The 21,197-nt window shown below is 40.7% G+C and overlaps 2 protein-coding genes across 2 annotated transcripts; one reads left to right on the top strand and one right to left on the bottom strand.

Moving 5' to 3' along the window:
- Positions 1–1,350: 1,350 nt before the first annotated feature.
- On the bottom strand, positions 1,351–19,806 carry LOC101733382 (alpha-1,4-N-acetylglucosaminyltransferase). Its single transcript, XM_031902951.1, has 2 exons — positions 19,321–19,806; positions 1,351–2,010 (listed from the first exon to the last, which is right to left on the bottom strand). The coding sequence occupies exons 1-2, from the start codon at positions 19,780–19,782 to the stop codon at positions 1,420–1,422; spliced, it is 1,053 nt and encodes a 350-aa protein (XP_031758811.1). The 5' UTR covers positions 19,783–19,806; the 3' UTR covers positions 1,351–1,419.
- LOC100494255 (piggyBac transposable element-derived protein 3-like) lies at positions 5,474–7,107 on the top strand. The gene is made up of 2 exons (XM_031902950.1): positions 5,474–5,847; positions 5,945–7,107. Exons 1-2 carry the CDS (start codon positions 5,518–5,520, stop codon positions 7,070–7,072), a joined length of 1,458 nt encoding a protein of 485 aa, XP_031758810.1. The 5' UTR covers positions 5,474–5,517; the 3' UTR covers positions 7,073–7,107.
- Positions 19,807–21,197: the final 1,391 nt, after the last annotated feature.

Here is a 21,197-nt window from a genome sequence, read left to right on the forward strand (position 1 = left end):
GTGGTGAAAAGCTATGACTTTCTCTAAAGAACCACCCATAAGTATCTACTGTTGTGAAGTTTCCCACAGTGAGATGGGTCAATATACTATCAGACTTTTGCCACAATAGTCACACACTAATAACTTTAATGGCAGAAATTGCATAATTTCTTATTCTGATTATTTTGAATGCAACATGTAATTGCATTAGTTTTGATGAATTAGGCACAACTGTATCAGGTACAATTTCCCATGTGGCTGCATACCCCCTGGAATAATGGGTAAAATTGGGGAAAATAACATGGCAAATAGCATGTGGAAACTGGGCTTTGCAAACTTCACTTAATAAGCAAATGATGCTTTTCTCAAATTTTGAGGTAGTTGCAAGTAAAGGGGTTAAAACTGCAGGTTAAAAAATGGAACTGGCTTATATTGCCATCACATCTGTGTGTCAGACAGACATGTCGAATTCTACCTTCAGCAATCCAAACAGGGCAAATGGAACAAACTAGGCACAAATGGAATCAAGTACAACTGCAGTCTCAGCCTTAAAGAGCTTTATAGAGCACCTCTATCCAGTGCCCGGGGCACCCTAGGCAACCTGACTGGCCCCCATCGCCCGCCACTGCTGCATGCACATTCCTTTGTGGTGTGTGAATGAATTGGTACCCAAATATGTGCTTGAACAAGTGCAGTTAGAAGGACATGTACTAGGGAAGGCAACAGAAGAGGTACATGCCTAGTGCACCCACACCATTGCACCCAAGGCACATGCCCTCCTGCCTACCCTTAGTTCCAGCCCTGTCTCAATCACTCATCTCACACACTCAGACACCTTCTCCCCAACTTACAAATTCTCTCAGAATTACTCTCAAACCCATTTATTTTGAGCATAAGCCTTATCTGGGTAGCAACATGGTGGGACTGATAAATTTTACATTTGTGACTTATCTTCAGATTGGCCAACAAGGTCTTGCCACCACAACCAAGCCTCACTTATAGATTTATACCCAGTGCTCTGGGTAAGAGGGGTTTGCCCTCTATAGCTGGGAAAGAACATACACTGGCACAACCAGACATGCAAAGGGCACATAAAGAGTTAAAGGGTAAGTGTTATATTCCAGTGCTTAAACATATTCACCATAACAGAAAAAATAATAATAATAACTGAGTGTGTGTGTGTATAAGGGTTATACAGTCATATGTGTTTTTTCTTCTATATAAAAGATAAAATTAATATTATAAGTTCTCGAACAGCAGCTGAGGCAAATTTATTAAAATGTGAGTTTAAAGCTTAATACATATTGTTCTATTCATTCCTATGGGATTATAACTGTCACCCATTGATAAATACAATTCTAAAAATCCCATAGGAATGAATAGAACATGGGTGAGTTTTTATGTATTAAGATATAAACTCACATTTTGCTAAATCTGCCCCTACTGATAAGTATGATCTTTTCTTAAAACAGCTCCATAGGTAGAGGGACAGTACTGTTGATAAAGGTGCTCCGCCAATGTTTTACTTCCAGGGACCATAGTGTATGCCCCTTTATTGGCAAAATTAAAGAAATGCAAACCATAGGAGCTATTAAATGTTGGATACTTATCCCACACTTCAAAATACCTCATCCAAGTTGGACCTGGTATGGGATAGAAGCGTTCAGGATTTGTGAAGGTGATATTCCCACACATAATATCTTCTTTAGACTTAAATCCAGTTTTATCACAAAAAAACCTTTTAAGAATTCGAGTGAAGAGGGCTGGGCCTTGATATCCCCAAACAGCTCCTTTATAATTCTGAACAAAGTCTTCCATGCTTTTCCAGGTAAAGGTATGACGTGGGAGACATCCAAAAATCCCATTGCTGGAATAAAGGTTGTCCTCAGCAGCCAGGAAGTTTGTTAGTGGGATGGGTCGTATTGAGATAATGTCAGTGTCCATATAAATGCCACCATGTTTCCATATCAGTGCCAGCCTGCTGCCATCTGAGCTCACATGTGTCCAGTAAACCTCATTATGGGGATTTATCTGCAAAAATAAATAGAATTAGTATCAGCATAGACTGTTTTTAACCCATATTCATCAAGATCAACTCAGTAATACAAGTTTTACAATACAATACAAGTTTTCCATCATATTACACAAAAATGTGTGTAAAGAGTTATTTTTGAATTCCTGACTTGGGGGCAAGTTTTGGTTGAATAAAAACAAGATTTACTACCAAATAAAGCCCCTGTAAGCTGATAGTGTGCATAGAGGCTGCCTAATAGCCAATCTTAGCCCTTATTTAGCTCCTCCATGAACTTTTTTGGTGCTTGTGTTGCTCTCCAAGTCTTTTTACATTTGACTGTAAGAAAGTTTGGGGATCCCACCTCATTTAGGTGCATGCCAATAGAACACATACCAAAATGCACTAGGGGTGGAGATCAGAATACAGTTCTTCTACAATATGAAGCCTTTTGGATATTTGAATTATATTGTTTATCTCCAAAAGGTTTAAATGGACAGTTACAATTGGGTTGCTTTTTAGTGTATAAGATTGAACCCCTCTGTTTTCGTTTTCAATGCGGCATAAGCTTATTACTGACATTTATGTATTGTAACAATTTAAATAAGTGATACATGTTGAAATATATATTTTTCCATCTTTGCAAGATTATACATATGTAACATTTCAAGAGAAACATACAATTATAAATAATGTATTTTTTTCTTTTCTATATGCAACACATTGCATCACATTGTTGTGCCACTGTGACACCTACTGGATAAATATGAATACACACAGACACAGATATGAGCTTTTTAAGATACACAGGTGACACCTATTGGTGAGATTCTAAATTACACTTTTATTGACTTTTAATGCATTATAATTATTTTTAGTGCACTGTTACTAAATTATTATGTTTGAGATATTCCAAATGAATATCCAAATTCCAAATGAATTCACATTTTTTACAAATTTTAATATTTATAACAGGTTAATATGTATGCACTAAAATGAGTAAAGAAGGTCAGGTATTGGCCGTTTTGAAACTACGTATACACGATATGATTGGATAATCGCATAATGGTTTATTGATGGGGATTGGGCCCTTTTTCATTGTTTGTATTAAGAGTGTATTTAAAGTGATTTAGACACTATTATTCTATCCTTGAATAAGATCCTGTTGGGATCTAAACGTTGGACTACTTCTGTGCAATGTGCTCACAATAAAGTTGGGATTTTTTACATAGGGTGTGCCAGTCGTGAAATAATTTTTGGTATACATTTAATTTGGACTGCGCACCTCGCCATATGATTTTTGGCATCAGAGTGCAGACACTCCAAGAACAGATATATATATATTATACAGTAGAAGCCGGCACTCACGTGTAAAACAGGTAAATGTGCCTGGGTGCAGTCCCAACGAAATGTTTACGGGTACTTGGAGAAAGGTACCGCTCACACAGGTCTTAGGATTCAATTTTGAGGTTTTATTGTAGAGGCAAAAAGAACTGACGTTTCGGCTGTAACACCAGCCTTTGTCAAAGTTACAAATACAAGTGAACAGAAACCTTATATACAGTGGCGGGAACACCAACGGACAATAACGTGAACGTGGGACACCCCCCCCAAAATACAAACGCGATGACATCAAACAATACATGTAAATTCAAAACAAACACAGCAAAAAATAAAAAATAAAATATATAAATAAATATATATCACCAAAATAGGGGAAAACAAGATGACACATTGCAAGTGGAAATATTGGAAATATAGGATACAAAGCAAATCCCGTGTGCCTACGTGATAAAATTAGGATAGGTAGTATCATAGCGCTGATAATGTCTGGGTCATAGTCCCTTATTGAGCGCTTGTATCTAGATCGAAATCTAATAAATCTCCCGAATATTGAGGCTTCCTGCGCCATAGCCACAAGAAATCAGATGGAAAACATAACTAGGACAAAAGCTAATGGAGACAAAAAGCTAGAAAATATGGAAAATATATGTAATATATGTACATTACATATATTTTCCATATGTTCTAGCTTTTTGTCTCCATCCTGATGACGATCCTGTGGTGATCGAAACGCGTAGATGGTATGCTGAAATAAATCACTGACCTGATTGATGCTGTAGCTGTGAGTGCTTTCTATTGTTGAGTTTGATGCATTATTTTTGTCAGCACCCAGCCTTTGCCCCGATACTGGTGAGTGACGATTCTTTACAAGACAATATTATATATATATATATATATATATATATATACACACAGGTGCAGCAAAAGCCAGCACTCACGGGGCTTTTAAAGACAGTATCATAAAGTAAAAATAAAAAATGTTACAAAAAAAGTATTATAGCATGGTTTTTTATTTGTCCGACGTTTCAGTTCCAGCAGGAACTTTTCCTGACATTTTTTATTTTTACTTTATGATACTGTCTTTAAAAGCCCCATGAGTGCTGGCTTTTGCTGCACCTGTATGTATATTTTTTGGCATAAGCACCCGGGCATTTTCTCTAGTGTTTGTGGTGTGCTACCTTTACTGGAACTGTAATATATATATATATATATATATATATATATATATATATATATATATATATATATATATATATATATATACTCCATAACATTTAGTTATATGTCTATAGATCACGTACCTTTTTGTTCTAGCTGATGGGACAGAGATAGGGAGCTTCTCAAGGATTATGTGGCCCCCAGGGTTCTTAATGGGCAGTTGGTTCTAAACTGCTTCTTATGACAAGGCTGGAGGTTTATTACTTTAGCAGGATCCAGATTTGTTCCCTAGAATTGTAATTCTTTGCAAACACTGCAGACTGGCATGGAAAAGCATAGTCTTTATTATACTGGAAGTTAAAATAAGCTTGTTGCTTATTTCTGTGTCTCTCATTTACATGTAGTCATCTGTTTGAAATATGATTGCATTTGACCTTTTAGCAATATGGAATCTAATTAACAATTTTGAATGTGTTTTTTTTTTTAATAAAACAAAAATGAATGGGTTACCATTGTCACAATTATGAAAGAGCTTATCATAATGTTACTGTTCTGTGACTAATGGCTGACAAAGTGCTGAGGGTCCTGCAGTAAAAGCATATTTCATCCTAAGAGCCACAAACCATTGCTATTTAACACTAGAATTGCTGACTTTTTTATTTTCTGGTACAAGGCCCGAGGTGTTATTCACCCCTGCTGAGATTTTCACAGGTCTTCAGCTTGATTCTCCTCAACCTTTTGTTGTGCAAACCACCCATTACCTGTGAGGCCTGGCACATTTGCATTTGTTTACTCATTGGCATGCCATGGCATTGATGGCAGTATGGCAGATACTGTAATGCAATTTGGCCGGCTTTTCACAACATATGAATGCTGTAGAGGTGGCCAAAAGGTGTGATGTCCATTGTAACAGTGTATGTAAGGGAGTGGCATTGCATGACTGCAGCACAGTGCTGTGCATAAAAGCAGACCAACCCAGGCAGGAGAATCATTTCTTCTGCACATTTCTAAGAACGCACATCAGGATGGCCTCCGTATCACTGCCACGCAGGAAGAACCTCTCTGCACAACAGGCTTTGGTCTGGCTTCAGGAAATGGACGAAGCAGACTCTGACAGAGGAGAGATTTCATTTGTCCAGCAGGCCACTGATACCTCCTCAGAAGAATCTGAAAAGGAGACGGAACAAGAACCCAACATGCCTCCACGGAAGATGCACCGTGGTACTGGGAAGCCCTGTCTGAGCCAGACGGCAAAAGAAGGCACTGTGTGGGTAGAGGAGGACATTGGAGTGCCCAGTGCAGTAGCAAATCACTTGTGCTTCACTGCAAAAGCTGGACCCACAAAGTCTGCTAAGGTTTGTCATTGCCATAGTACATATGATATTTATATAAACCCATTTAGAGTGAGGTTCATGTAAATTTACCATTCTGTATTTGTTTATCTTCCAACAGCGTAAAATTACAAGCGTGCTCCAAAGCTTCCTTTGCCTGTTAGACATGGGAATGCTGCAGACCATCAGGGAGTGTACAGTCCATCAAGCCCGCAGAACAGAGCCGGACTGGAATTTGGCAATTCATGAGCTGATGGCATTCATTTCAATTCTGTTTGTAAGAGCAATCATGTGTCCCATTGGTGCCATTGTGGATTGCTGGTCAGAAAACTTTCTGGTTCCAGTAATCAAAGAGACAATGCCCCGAGATAGATTCATTTCAATTATGCAACACCTTCGATTTGATGACAAGGACACACGGGCAGAACGGGTGAAAACAGACAAATTTGCTGCAATCTCCGACATCTGGACACGCTTCAACAAGAACTGTGCTGAGAGTTTCACTCCAGGAGAACACATGACCATAGATGAACAGCTGTTCCCTACCAAGGTTCGTTGTCCATTCACACAGTATATTGCAACCAAGCCAGACAAATTTGGGATCAAGTTCTGGATATCCACGGATTTGGAGACCAAATATGTCTGCAATGCATCTCCTTACTTGGAAAAGGACCCCAGTCGTCAGAAGGGAGAGAGGCTGGCAGAGAACGTGGTCATGAATCTGATGGAGCCATTTTTGGATGATGGGAGAAATGTCACGACGGACAATTTCTTTACTTCACTGTCACTGTCGCACAGACTGCTGCGGCGCAAAACAACGCTACTGGGCACGGTGAATAAAGTCCGGCGTGAACTTCCTCAACTTGCAAAAGACACTGCGCGGATGTATTCCATAAGAGCAGCAACACGCAGGTGGCCAGTAGCGGTTTTTTACAATATGCTGGACCTGGCAGCGGTGAATGCCTACATTTTGTACAAGGCATGTACAGGGTGGACAGGCAAAAGAAGATTGTTTCTTAGTCTTCTAGCTAAGGAACTCCGTTGGCAATTCATGCAGCACAAGGAAATATTGGCACAGAGGCAGGCTGCTGCAGCTGCTGTGCCAGGGACTGTACAGACAACGCAGTGCCAGGTGCAAGAGAGCTGCAACAGGAATCGCAGCAGGTTTACCTGTGCAACATGTCAGAAATTCACCTGTGCCAAATGCAGGGACGATGGACACTGGGTCTGCAAAGGTTGTATAGTTTGAAAAACTGTAAAATAAAACAGACTTGTGTATCCATATATTGTGAATGTGTGTCTTTTGTATAAAAACGGCAGGCATTTCTGAAGGTTTCCATGTGACACATGCAATATTAGTTCTTGTCAATCCCTGTCAATACATTGCGTGCCTGTCCATACACACACATATATACTGTGTGTATATATATATATATATATATATATATATATATTATATATATAGAAAGATAATGAAGAAGCCGCTCACGCAGGACTTAGAAGCAAACGAAGTAGTTTATTCGGATAAGTGAACTGACGTTTCGGCTGACCCTCAGCCTTTCTCAAAGTTTGTGTTCCTGTTTGGAAGACTGCACCCAGGCAAACGTATACTAACTAAACGTGAGTGCCTGTGACTTTTCTACTTTATATATATATATATATATATATATATATATATATATATATATATATATATATATATATATATATATATATATATATATATATATATATATATATATATATATATATATATATATATACAGCAAATATAATCCGCACTCACAGGACTTAAGAAAACAAAAAATATTTTATTTGGCAAGCGACTAACGTTTCGGCTGACACAGCAGCCTTTCTCAAAGTGAATGTGAAGCAAACAAATTCCCCAAATAAACCCAATAATGGCGCCAAAAGACCAGTGTGACGTCATACACAGGGGGTGTGTTTAACATATATGTGTAAATAAAGCAACAACTGTTACAAGTTAAAACATAAAATCATTACTAAATGGTAATAGCAAGTAAAGTAATAGAAAGTGAAACGATAAATAGGACACCCAGTGTGGTTAAGGATATGTAATAAATGAAACAAAAAGCGCTTGTTGCATACATACAAATGGTGCGAGTTGCAGTTCGGTACAAGTGTGCACAAGCGCTTTTTGTTTCATTTATTACATATCCTTAACCACACTGGGTGTCCTATTTATCGTTTCACTTTCTATTACTTTACTTGCTATTACCATTTAGTAATGATTTTATGTTTTAACTTGTAACAGTTGTTGCTTTATTTACACATATATGTTAAACACACCCCCTGTGTATGACGTCACACTGGTCTTTTGGCGCCATTATTGGGTTTATTTGGGGAATTTGTTTGCTTCACATTCACTTTGAGAAAGGCTGCTGTGTCAGCCGAAACGTTAGTCGCTTGCCAAATAAAATATTTTTTGTTTTCTTAAGTCCTGTGAGTGCGGATTATATTTGCTGTATTGTACTTTTGACAGTCTGCACCCAGGCACTAGTTACCTTTTCTGAGACGTGAGTGCCTGATTTTGAGCTCTTTTATCTATTTTGTCCTATCAGTGCACCCGAGTTTTTTTTCTATATATAAGCCCAGTGTTACTACGTTCTACTGAATATACTCCACTATGGCCACATCGGATGGAAGGGAAGTAGTTGAGATTCCCTTGTCCGGTTTCCAGTTTTCTGACGCCGAGGCTGCGGACATTTTATTTCAAGAAACTGCAGATGACATTATCCCACTCTCTTCGTCCACTGACCTGTATCACCAATACCTAAGACTAAAACAACGGGAGACAGACCTCAAACTACATGGTATATACCTATCCGATTTTTACAAAAGACAGCACATTCCCAGAGGGTTCAGGATCCGCAACACTCCTACGATTGGCCGCAACAACGTTGATTTCTGCAAACGGTGGTGCCAAATCCTCAACAAATGCTCTATGGACTTAATTCTACTTGTCATCGAAGAGGTCAGTAGAAACTTGAAGATCATCAACACAGAAATTTCTGCTTTTGAAACAGCACATCTACATACTCTCACAAACGACAAAGACCACAAGTGGCTTGAAAAATTGCAGAATCAGATTACCCAGTACACCACCGACTTGCACAGATTTAAAAAACAGAAGGTGACCACCGTGTCTGCTGACTACCAGAATAGACGTGTATACCGTTGGTTGACAGGGGGGGAAACACTGTCCCGAGGTAGGAGAATCCACACTGCCCTGAACCCACACACAGAAAGGATTGACTCCTCTCCATATACCAATACATCCTCTGACTCTGACACACCTGACAGGGAACGGGGATCCCGTAGGGGGAGACAGTCTAGGGCTCCCAATTTTCCAGCACCCCGGACAAACTCACCCCAATCTCATTTTTTAGGCCCAGACTCTCGCCCCCCATCAGGGGGCGCCCTAATAAGAGGCGAGGCGGGCACCAACACCCGTCTCGCAAGAAATTTACGGCCACGGAACAAGTAGTCTTTAACTTAAGCACTCATATTTTGACTGAGCCAGAACAGTCTCTTCTTTCAAAAGGACTGTCTTTTGTTCCTACTTCTAGAACAAACACTCTAGACACAATGATTGACATCCATAGGTTTCAACGCAGCATGAAACTGCGAGACCACTTCCGCACTACCTCTTCTACTCATTCGACACGGTTCAAGGCTCCCAGCCAGTTTGAACCCCCTAATACCCCCAAATCAATTGCGGCCTTTACTAGATTACTTATTGACGAGACGGAAAAACATACACACTCTAGACCCACATATCCCAATCTCACCAGTAGCGAAAGAGATGCCATTACTTCCTTGTCTCAAAACCCCAACATCACGATTCGCCCTGCTGATAAAGGAGGCGCCGTGGTAATCCAAGACTATTCTGATTACAGACAGGAAATCTTACAACAACTTGCAGACAAAACGGTATACCAGAAACTCGATAGGGATCCAGGTCTTACCTTCAAGAAAATCATTGACAACTCATTACGATTAGGTTTGGATGGGGGTTTCATTACTAGCGACATCTGTAATTTTCTAACTAAAGAATTTCCCAAATGCCCCATTTTTTACACTCTGCCAAAAATACACAAAAACTTGACTATACCACCAGGCCTACCTATTGTTAGCGCATGTGACTCTCTCTTACAACCGCTTTCCATATATGTCGACCATTTTTTACAGCCAATTGTACAAAAAATGAATACTTACATTCGAGATACAGGGGACCTATTAGTGAAACTACAGGAACTTTACCCTCTGCCTAGCAAACTCCTCCTGGCCACTATGGATGTCTCTTCACTATATACAGTTATCCCAATCACTGAAGGTGTGACCGTTGTTCAAAAATTCTTACAAGAGTACCCTGAAAAAGACAGGCCACCTACAGAGTTTTTGATAACCCTTCTAAATCACTGCCTGACATTGAATTATTTCAAATTTGAACTTGCATATTACCTACAGATCAGTGGCACCAGTATGGGCTCCAATGTCGCCCCCTCATTTGCAAATCTATTCATGTCCAACTTTGAAAATTCCTATATTTTTCCTAATTATGGTAAACATATCTTCAGATTATTCCGCTATATTGATGACCTATTGATCCTTTGGACGGGGTCACAGGACCAATTCTTGACTATGGTCCAAGAACTGAATGGTCTCCCCACCTCCATTAAGTTTACCGCACATATAGACCCAGTGTCGGTTGCCTTTCTAGATTTAACAATTATACTATCTGGTTCTGCATTCATCACTACCACCTATAGGAAGGCTACGGACCGGAACACACTACTACATCATTCTTCCTGCCACCCCCCGCACCTACTCAGAAGCATTCCCTACTCACAAATGGTGAGAATGGTGCGCAACAACTCTGACCAAACACTTCTACACCAGCAACTTGATGATCTAATTCAACGCTTTCTACAGAGGGGCTACGGCCTACAGGAACTTCTCCAAAGCAAAGAGAGAGCACTCCGTTTGCCTCGCGGACAGACATTGGACACGAAGAATTATTCCAAACCAAAGAACCATAATGAAAGATTGACATTTATCACAGCATTTGCCCCAGACAAGAAACCTCTCACAGACTCCATATTATACCATTGGTCTGTAGTTGAAAAGGATCGCTCACTCCCCCCTATTTTCAGAACTCCCCCACGCATTGCATACCGTAAAGGAAAAAGCCTACGTGATCTACTGGTCAAAACGGACCCTCTCCATAGTTACTCCTCAGCGACACCTACCTCATGGTTACCATCAGCCCGTTTGGGGTGCTACAGATGCCCTAATTGCATTACCTGCAACTCACTTATCACTGGCCCGGTGTTCAATCACCCCCACACTGGGAAGGTAATACAAATACAACACAGACTGACGTGCACCTCAAAATTTGTTATATACTTTATCAAATGCCCCTGTGGCCTCATGTACATTGGTAAGACTATCACCTCCTTTAGGGACCGGATGGCAAACCACAGATCAGCAATACGTACAGCCCTAGCAACAGGGGTGGCTGACACCCCTGTGGCCGCACATTTTCTGACCAACAAGCATTCACTGGCAAGCCTACGTACCATGCTGATTGACTTTATTCCCCCTCCAGTTAGGGGTGGAGACCGTGAAAAACTTCTCTTATGCACAGAACTAAAATGGATGCACAGACTCAATACCATTAACCCACACGGCCTTAATGAAATGGTCTCATATTCCCCGTTCTATTTGAACTAATACTGACTCTCACATTACCCCACTACATGGCCCTCCTAGCATTCGCTGGTGACCAGAATTGTCCTATTTATCCTTTCGCCATTGACAACCTTCCCAACAAGATCTCCAGGCCGCTACATTGTTGTGGACATTTTACCTACTGTTTAGATACATTGTTGTGGACTTTGAAATTTGCCCTTTGTGAATTATTTCAATAACTTTGTGTCAGCTTGTAAGCTATCTCCCGGGTCTCTGTCATTTCTTGACTTTATTTAACTCCTACTTATAGCTCGTTTTTTACTCTGCATACTTCTTTCAGCGGCTTCTCCTACCTGCTTCTTACCATTTTGCTTTTAATTCACGTTTCGCTCTCCTTGCACCAGCTTGTGCCCTCATGTACCGTACATTGCACACTCTTTTCTATTACCTATACATTGTCTTCTATTTTGCCCTTGTCACACTAGTTTGCCATATACTTGAGTACAGTGTATGGCGGTTCACCCTTTGCCGGGCACGAACACCAACACTCTACCAGCCCACTATACTCATTTTTAGTACCTATACATTGCCCTCTATTTTGCCCATGACACACGTACTTGAGTACAGTGTATGGCGGTTCACCCTTTGCCGGGCACGAACACCAACACTCTACCAGCCTATCTTTGGCATACCCTCTCCTGCTGTGAACAATCGATATCGACCAATAAACTCTTTATTAACTCCACAAGCAGGCCCTACATTGGTCTCTGGATGGTATGAATATGTGCACTGTATTGATACACTGGGTCCTCCCAAACAACAGGGATTCCAAGGTCATACGTGACACTAGCTATCCTGACCGCTATACTCAATGCCTTTCGGCTATAATCCTGATACGCGCTGACTAGCGCTACTGCAAGGGAGCTGTATCTCTCTCAGATCTTTAACTATGGACCGTGACGGCTGTCACGTATCTCCCCGAGCGATCGTTTGTCCTATGACGCACGGATGAGCGCAGTATACTTCTGCTACCGCTACTCTCAGACAGTCCAGTCCTGTTATGACAGGCACCGCCGATAATCTAGTAAGTGACAAACTTTACCCTCAAGTCCCTTATGCCGCGTATTCCACTCGGCACAACATTTTTCTACATACAAATGGTGCGAGTTGCAGTTCGGTACAAGTGTGCACAAGCGCTTTTTGTTTCATTTATTACATATCCTTAACCACACTGGGTGTCCTATTTATCGTTTCACTTTCTATTACTTTACTTGCTATTACCATTTAGTAATGATTTTATGTTTTAACTTGTAACAGTTGTTGCTTTATTTACACATATATGTTAAACACACCCCCTGTGTATGACGTCACACTGGTCTTTTGGCGCCATTATTGGGTTTATTTGGGGAATTTGTTTGCTTCACATTCACTTTGAGAAAGGCTGCTGTGTCAGCCGAAACGTTAGTCGCTTGCCAAATAAAATATTTTTTGTTTTCTTAAGTCCTGTGAGTGCGGATTATATTTGCTGTATTGTACTTTTGACAGTCTGCACCCAGGCACTAGTTACCTTTTCTGAGACGTGAGTGCCTGATTTTGAGCTCTTTTATATATATATATATATATATATATTACACATACACACACCAATATTTTTCAATACACGTGTCCATATTTATGTCCAGATTTTTTGTATAGTGCACTTTCTATACTGTACTCTTGGTACAGTTTTTATTTTTATTTTAGTTTTTATTTTCTACACTTCACACTGGTTCCACACTCTCTGCTCACTGCTCCCCAACCCCCAACATTTCTGAAGGTTTCCATGTCACACACAGAGGTTTGGATGTGCCTTGGATCTGAGCTACTCTGAGTAAACATATGCAAATGTGCTAGGCCTCACAGGTAATGGGTGTGTTTGCAGAACAAAAGCAATAGAACAATGGAGCTAACGGCATGTTAAAAAACTCAGCAGGGATGCTAGTAGGTGCGAGGTCCAGGGAATTTATGCAATTTTGCGCAGGTCTAGTAAATGTATGTATATTTTTTATTTATAAAGCGCTACTTATGTACGCAGCGCTGTACAGTAGAATACATTAATACAAACAGGGGGTTAATAAGATAATAGATAAATACAAAGTATAACAATAAATACAGATAAATACAGCAGCAATAAGTTAAGAGTTGAGGACACAAGAGGATGGAGGTCCCTGCCCCTTAGAGCTTACAATCTATATGGGAGGGTAACTTACAGACACAAATAGGCAAATATAAGTGCTGTAGGTCACAGTGGGTGACATTACAATATAAGTGCCAGTTCCCAGATCAGGTGCTGGGTGAGTGCTCCAAAAGGTAGTCTTTAACCTTAGTTTTAAAAAGACTGGGGGTGGATTCTCTCCGGAGGAAATCAGGGAGGGCATTCCAGATGTAAGGGGCAGCAAGGCAGAAGGGTTTAAGGCGGGAAACCGCAGTAGTGGTGGGGGGCGCAACCAAACGATTGCTCTGCGAGGAACAAAGGAGTCGGCCAGGAACGTACGGAGGCACAAGGGAAGAGAGAGAGTGAGGAGCAGAGGAATGGAGGGCTTTGAAGGTTAGGAGAAGAAGTTTGTAAGATATTCTTTGTTTAATTGGAAGCCACGATAAGGCCTTTAGCAGGAGAAGGGCCTGAACTCTCCTGGATGAGAGGAGGAGAATTCTGGCAGCGGTGTTTAATATAGACTGTAGGGTGGAAAGATGGGAGTTAGGGAGGCCGGTTAGTAGCAGGTTGCAGTAGTCCAGTCGGGATAGGATGAGAGCATGCATGAGCAGCTTAGCTGTTGCAGTAGAAAGAAAGGGACGAATTTTGGCAATATTGCGTAGGAAAAAGTGACAGGTTTTGACAGTGGTGTTAATGTGGTTAGAAAAGGAGAGACTGGAGTCAAAGATCACCCCCAAACAACGCGCCGAATCGACAGGGTTGATGAGGGTGCCATCAATAGAGATAGAAAAGGGGGGGTAGGACCAGGCTTAGGCGGAAAGATCATTAGTTCAGTTTTTATTAGGTTGAGTTTGAGGTGGCGTTGAATCATCCAATTAGAGATAGCCAGGAGGCAGTTAGAGATTTTAGTCTCAGTTTCAACTGTTAACAAAGGGGTTGACAGATAAATTTGGATATCGTCAGCATACAGATGGTATTAAAAGCCAAATGAACGGATAAGATCTCCCAAAGACAGCGTGTAAAGGGAGAACAACAACGGCCCAAGTACAGAGCCTTGAGGTACGCCCACATTAAGTACAGAGCCTTGGGGTACCCCCACATTAAGAGGAACTGGAGATGAGGTTTTGTTAGCATAGGAGACAGTGAATGAACGGTTAGAGAGGTAGGAAGAGATCCAGGATGCAGCCTGACTACGGAGACCAATCAAATGCAGAATTTGCATCAGGAGGGAGTGGTCAACCGTATCAAATGCAGCCGATAGATCTAGGAGGATTAGTATGGAAAAGTGACCTTTGGCTTTGGCAACCTGGAGATCGTTTGTAACTCTGCACAACGCTGTCTCAGTAGAGTGTGCAGGCCGAAAACCAGATTGCAGAGGGTCTAATAGATTATGGGCATTAAGAAAGTTAGTGATACGGGAGAAGACAATACGCTCTAAGATTTTGGAGGCGAGCGGTAGAAGTGAGACAGGGCGGTAGTTAGAGAGACAGGACGGGTCCAGCAGGGCCTTTTTTAGGATGGGCTTGACACAGGCCTGTTTGAAGGAAGAGGGGAAGCGTCCAGAGGTCAGAGAAGAGTTAAAGATGTGAGGAACAGCCGGAGTGAGTTCAGCAGCACAGTGTTTGAGTAGAGAAGAAGACATGGGGTCTAGAGAGCAAGTGGTGAGCGGAGCCGACAAAAGAAGGTGGGAGACTTCGGAGACAGTTACGGGACCAAAAGAGTTAAGACATGCAGAGGGGGGCTGAGGAAGGAGGAGCTGGTTTGTATTATTAGAGGGGGGAATCTGATTGCGGATGGACTCCACTTTGTTCATGAAGAAATCAGCAAAGTCCTGGGGAGAGTGCATATGGTGAGGTAATGGGGTCTGTGAGGGACGCAGAAGGGTATTGAAAATAGAAAACAGGTGTCGCGGATTGGATTTATTGTTATTTATAAGGGTAAATCTAGTGTTAATGCTTTACCAGAAATGCTTAATACTCTGAAAATATGGTAAGTACTTTTAAAGTGAAAAAACAAAATTGCTTTAAGGTTATATACAGAAGTTTTTTGTTGGTGTTGGGGGGGGCGAGGTGGAATAGGTTTAGGAAAATCTAGTGAACAGCTATTTTTTTTCTCAGACCTTTTTGGTATCTACATTTCTTTCTCTTGGTTCAGTTACTGGATCGATTGCAAACCCTATGCATTTTATGATATATTACCCCATCTAAATATATTGATAACTCAAACAATCTCAGTACAGTTTAGATAAACTGTAAGATATGGATTTCTATGAAAACTAAGGGGGGGAATCTAATAAAAGTTGGTAATGGAAAAATTCTTCACAATGCGCAAATGTATGCCTCTGTGCGAACAAATCTGCCTTTGCGCAAATTTAATACGGGCTTTGCAAACGCCGAAACTGTTTAACGACCACTTCCAATAGTGGAAGAAAGTCTGCGAATGTTATTGTTTGCGTGTGCAGTGTATTTAATAAAACTTCTTAATGAAAAAGTTGTTAAGTTTGCTCCAAAAGATTACGCCACCTTCAATCATGCCTTTAAAAGTTTGCAATGCACAATCCTAATTTGCAATGCAATAAGTCTAATAAATAATAATACATTGCAAAATGCACATTTGTATTCTTATTCATTTTTTTCTATTTATGACTTTTATTACAATCCACAAAAATATGCAGTTCTGTGAAGCTTTAATGCTTTAACTTAATGTGCTATACCAAAATGGCCACTAGATGGCAGAGTCACATTAATATAGTAAGACACCTAAGTCACCTAATAACCCTCAGCAAGATCCATAAAAGACTTTTGTCTGCACAAGTTATACACCTTTTCACTTTACCTTTATTTTTATTTTCCTTTTTTTTTGTTTTGTTACTACTGTAATAATTTGAACTGATTTCTACTAGAAAGATATGATAAAACTGAAGAGCAATGTTAGTGTCAGCTAGATAACTATGTCATAGATGTGATCTATATTCTATTGATAACCGTTAAATGAACAGAAGTTATAAAAAATGGCCACTAGATGTCACTAGATGTCATTTAATTAACATCTGTTCATTACTATATTCCGTTGCTGGTCTCTACAGTTTTTCCCCCAATACATTGTTTTGATATCCACACTGAATAGGGTTGCCACCTTTTTTTTGTTCTGGTAAATACTGGTCTGTGGGTGGGGTCAAGGTGGTGATGTCACTGGTAGTGCAATGATGTCACTAGGTGGGGAAGTGACCAGGAAGGGGAGGGAAATTGACAGGAAACACTGGGAAAGTGGACAGGGCACAAGAGGATCCATCAGGAGAGCAGGAATTGACCATAAAGTCATGGCCCAAATTGTTGGCACCCCAGAAATGTTTCCAGAAAATCAAGTATTTCTCACAGAAAAGTATTGCAGTAACACATGTTTTGCTATATACATGTTTATTCCCTTTGTGTGTATTGGAACAGAACATAAAAGGGAGGAAAAAAAGCAAATTGGACATAATGTCACATAAAACTGGGCTGGATAAAATTATTGGCACCCTTAACCAAATATTTGGTTGCACACCCGTTGGAAAAAATAACTGAAATCAGTCGCTTCCTATAACCATCAAAAAGCTTCTTACACCTCTCACTGGGAATTTTGGACCACTCTTCCTTTGCAAACTGCTCCAGGTCTCTCTTATTGGAAGGGCGCCTTTTCCCAACAGCAATTTTAAGATCTCTCCACAGATGTTCAATGGGATTTAGATCTGGACTCATTGCTGGCCACTTCAGAACTCTCCAGCGCTTTGTTGCCATCCATATCTGGGTGCTCCTTTGGTAACCCTCAGATTTCATGATGCCTTGCACACATTCAAGGCACCCAGTGCCAGAGGCAGCAAAACAACCCTCAAAACATCATTGAACCTCCACCATATTTCACTGTAGGTACTGTGTTATCTTCTTTGTAGGCCTCATTCCATTTTCGGTAAACAGTAGTATGATGTGCTTTACCAAAAAGCTCTGTCTTGGTCTCATCTGTCCACAAGACATTTTCCCAGAAGGATTGTGGCTTACTCAAGTACATTTTGGCAAACTGTAGTCTTGCTTTTTTATGTCTGTGTCAGCAGTGGGGTCCTCCTGGGTCTCCTGCCATAGCGTTTCATTTCATTGTCGATGGATAGTTGGCGCTGACACTGATGTTCTCTGAGCCTGCAGGACAGCTTGAATTTCTTTGGAACTTGTTTGGGGCTGCTTATCCACCATCCGGACTATCCTGTGTTGCAACCATTCATCAATTTTTCTCTTTCGCTCACACCCAGGAAGATTAGCTACAGTGCCATGGGTTGCAAAGTTCTTGATAATGTTGCACACTGTGGACAAAGGCAAATCTAGATCTCTGGAGATGGACTTGTAACCTTGGTAATAGTGAAGTTAACCTCGCACTATAGTTAGACACCTGGGTTGCACTTGTAACCTTGAGATTGTTGATATTTTTTCACAATTTTGGTTCTCCAGTCCTCAGACAGGTCTCTTCTCCTCTTTCTGTTGTCCATGCTTAGTGTGGCACACACAGACACACAATGCAAAGACTAAGGGGCACATTTACTAATCCACGAATCCGAATCCCGAATGGGAAAAAAACGGATTGGAAACGAAAAGTTTGCGACTTTTTCGTCACCGTCGCGCTTTTTTCGTATTTTGTGCAATTTTTTGGTCGCCGTCACGACTTTATCGTATTTTGCGTGACTTTTTCGTCGCCGTCGTGATTTTTTCATATTGAGCAATTGTAAATGGCGGAAAAACCAATCCGATTTTTTCACAACGGCGACAAAAAAGTAGCGGAAAATATACGATAAAGTCGTAACGGCGACGAAAAAGTTGCGCAAAATACAGTCGCAAAAATACCGATCATTACGAAAAAAACGCATTCGGACGCTTTGGGTCCGTTCATGGATTAGTAAATGTGCCCCAGTGTGAACTTCTCTCTCTATATTGCCCACACCTGTTACTTGCCCCAGGTGAGCATCACATGTTTGAAACAATCGTATTTATCCACAATTTTGAAAGGGTGCCAATAATTTTGTCCAGCCCAGTTTTGTGTGACATTATGTCCAATTTGCTTTTTTCCCTCCATTTTTTGTTCTGTTTCAATACACACAAAGGGAATAAACATGTGTATAGCAAAACATGTGCTACTGCAATACTCTTCTGTGAGAAATACTTGATTTTCTGGAAGAATTTCTGGGGCCATTTTGGGCCATGGCTGTATAATCAGGCAGTGGACCACATCAGGGAAGGTAAGTGTTACAAATTTGTGGACAAGTACATTTTTTATGAAAAGGTTTTTTCGATGATGCACGGATTTACATATGAGCTGTTTTATGCAAAATATTTTTATAGAGATCTTCATTTTTCAGGGGTATAGTGTTCCTTTACCTGTTAAGTTATAACACAAGTAAAAACTTTCCCAAAGTTTCTATGCTGAGCGTTCCCTGAGTGATCACCACATCTGCCAACAGGTTTCTATTGCAAATTACTTTAGTTGAAAAGGGCACCCAAGCACATTTTAGGTTTGTACAAAAACATACAAAACACTACAATAGCTGTAATTACATATAATATACCTACCTTTTTGTACCAGGGTAGAAGTGGGGTATTAGCAAATACTTCCTCCAGTCTCAGAGGGAAAAGGTAGATATTATCATGAGATGAAAGGGTTGGGAATCTCTTTTTGGCCTTGTCTTCATCTTCTACTGAATTTATATCAGGTAAACCCTTCATAAAGAAAGCAATTGGTCTGTTGGGGTAGATCCGAGCTGCAGACTCTACTGCACACAAAACTAAGTGTGGGGGCTGCATCCTATCAGTGGTCTCTATAAAAATAATCCCATTTCCATTGCGAAGAATTTCTTCTGGTGTTAGATTGCTCTTTGTTTTATTGTTTGCTTCCTCCTTCTGTGACGTTCCATTGTTTGTGAAGGTAAAAGACATAATGGAATAGCCTTTTTGATAATTCACAGTCACCTTGTAGAAGAAACCGATACCCATCAGAATCATGACAAAAACAGTACCCCTTAAACATGCTGCCATTGTAGAGTAATAAGACGATGAATCTGTAAAAGAAAGAAAAAAATAAATTGTTATTACTGGACTTTTGAGCTCAACATTAAGGTGGCCATACACGGTGGGATCCACTCTTTTGGTGAGGTCACCTAACGAGTGGATTTTCTTCCAATATGCCAACCTACGGTGGGCAATATCGGGCTAGTTTGATCGTTTGCCCTTGGGTCAAATGATCTAATTAAAATGATGGGTATATGGGCAATCGGACCAGTGAGCTGATGTGGTCCCTGATCTGATGGGAAAATCAAACCTGCCCTATCAAGATCAGGTCAGTTTTAAGGCAGATGTCAGTCAGGTAGGCCTGTCCTGGGTGCCCATACATGGGCAGATAAGCCGCCAAATTGGTCTAATGGACCCGAATTTGCAGCTGAAATCTGTGTATGGGCACCTTTAACTATACATATTTGTAGGTTGCCTGAGGAACAGCAGCATGTCCGTAAGGGACAACAATTCTATTACTGTGGGCCTCATTTACTAATTTGGGCTAACAGGGTCAGACTGGGGGGTGCAGGGACTACCGGGGCTTATGCCTCAGGGGCCCCTGCACCCCCCAATGGTCATTGCCCCCAACACCCTCTGACCCCCTCCACCAAGCCTAAACCTGCAGCTCATTGGGGGCCCCCAGGTTTTTTCCCGGTGCCCCGGTGGCCCAGTCCGATGCTGTGGGCTAAGTACAAAGAACATAAAATGTGGGCCTGTACTTAATGTACTGTGCTTCTTGCTTCCTGAATGCACCACGGGGCAAATTTATCAAAATGTGACATTAAGAGGCTCATTTACTAACCATCGATTTCGTATTTTAAACTTTATTGCATTTTTTTTAGAAAAAGTGGCAGAAAAAAAACGCTGAAACATTTGCAAGATTTACTATGCATCTAAACGTCTAAAAAAACAATATTCCTTGAAGATCTTTCTTCAAGGAAGAAACTTTAGAGATTTTACTGGGTTTTTAACTCGACTTTTTCACAGGAACAATTCGATAAAATCAGGATTTTCTCAGCAACAATTCAAAAAAGTTGAGTTTTTTATGACTTTTCTTGCAGTGACTTTTCCTTGGGAATGAGAAATAGATCTAAAAGTTCACCACAGAAAAATGAACCCTCTTTATATTCATTCCTATGGGATTTTTAGAATAGTATTTATCAATGTATTAAAAAAAATTGCTATTTAATAAATGAACCCTCTAAAATTCCAAGAAAATGCAGGGGACCTGTAAATTATGCCCCTTTTTCACTGGCAGTCCCATAGGTATTTGGACAGCTACAGTATAAAGGGTCCTCTGTGTAATGGGAAGTAAGTCCCTTTTCTTGGGTCATAGCATGACCTTTGCAATTCAACAGTTTGGCCATAAGGTGGCACTGTGGTACAGTATAAAAGGGCAG

Source organism: Xenopus tropicalis, chromosome 5 (assembly GCF_000004195.4).
Source record: "Xenopus tropicalis strain Nigerian chromosome 5, UCB_Xtro_10.0, whole genome shotgun sequence".
Lineage (NCBI taxonomy): Eukaryota > Metazoa > Chordata > Amphibia > Anura > Pipidae > Xenopus > Xenopus tropicalis.

What these genes read in the sequence shown, in the direction of transcription:
- LOC100494255 (XM_031902950.1), top strand. Translation starts at nt 5,518, where the DNA reads ATGGCCTCCGTATCACTGCCACGCAGGAAGAACCTCTCTGCACAACAG. An exon ending in GACCCACAAAGTCTGCTAAG is followed by an intron (nt 5,848 to 5,944) that starts GTTTGTCATTGC and finishes ATCTTCCAACAG; the next exon opens with CGTAAAATTACAAGCGTGCT.
- LOC101733382 (XM_031902951.1), bottom strand. Translation starts at nt 19,782, where the DNA reads ATGGCAGCATGTTTAAGGGGTACTGTTTTTGTCATGATTCTGATGGGT. An exon ending in TTCTACCCTGGTACAAAAAG is followed by an intron (nt 2,011 to 19,320) that starts GTAGGTATATTA and finishes TTATTTTTGCAG; the next exon opens with ATAAATCCCCATAATGAGGT.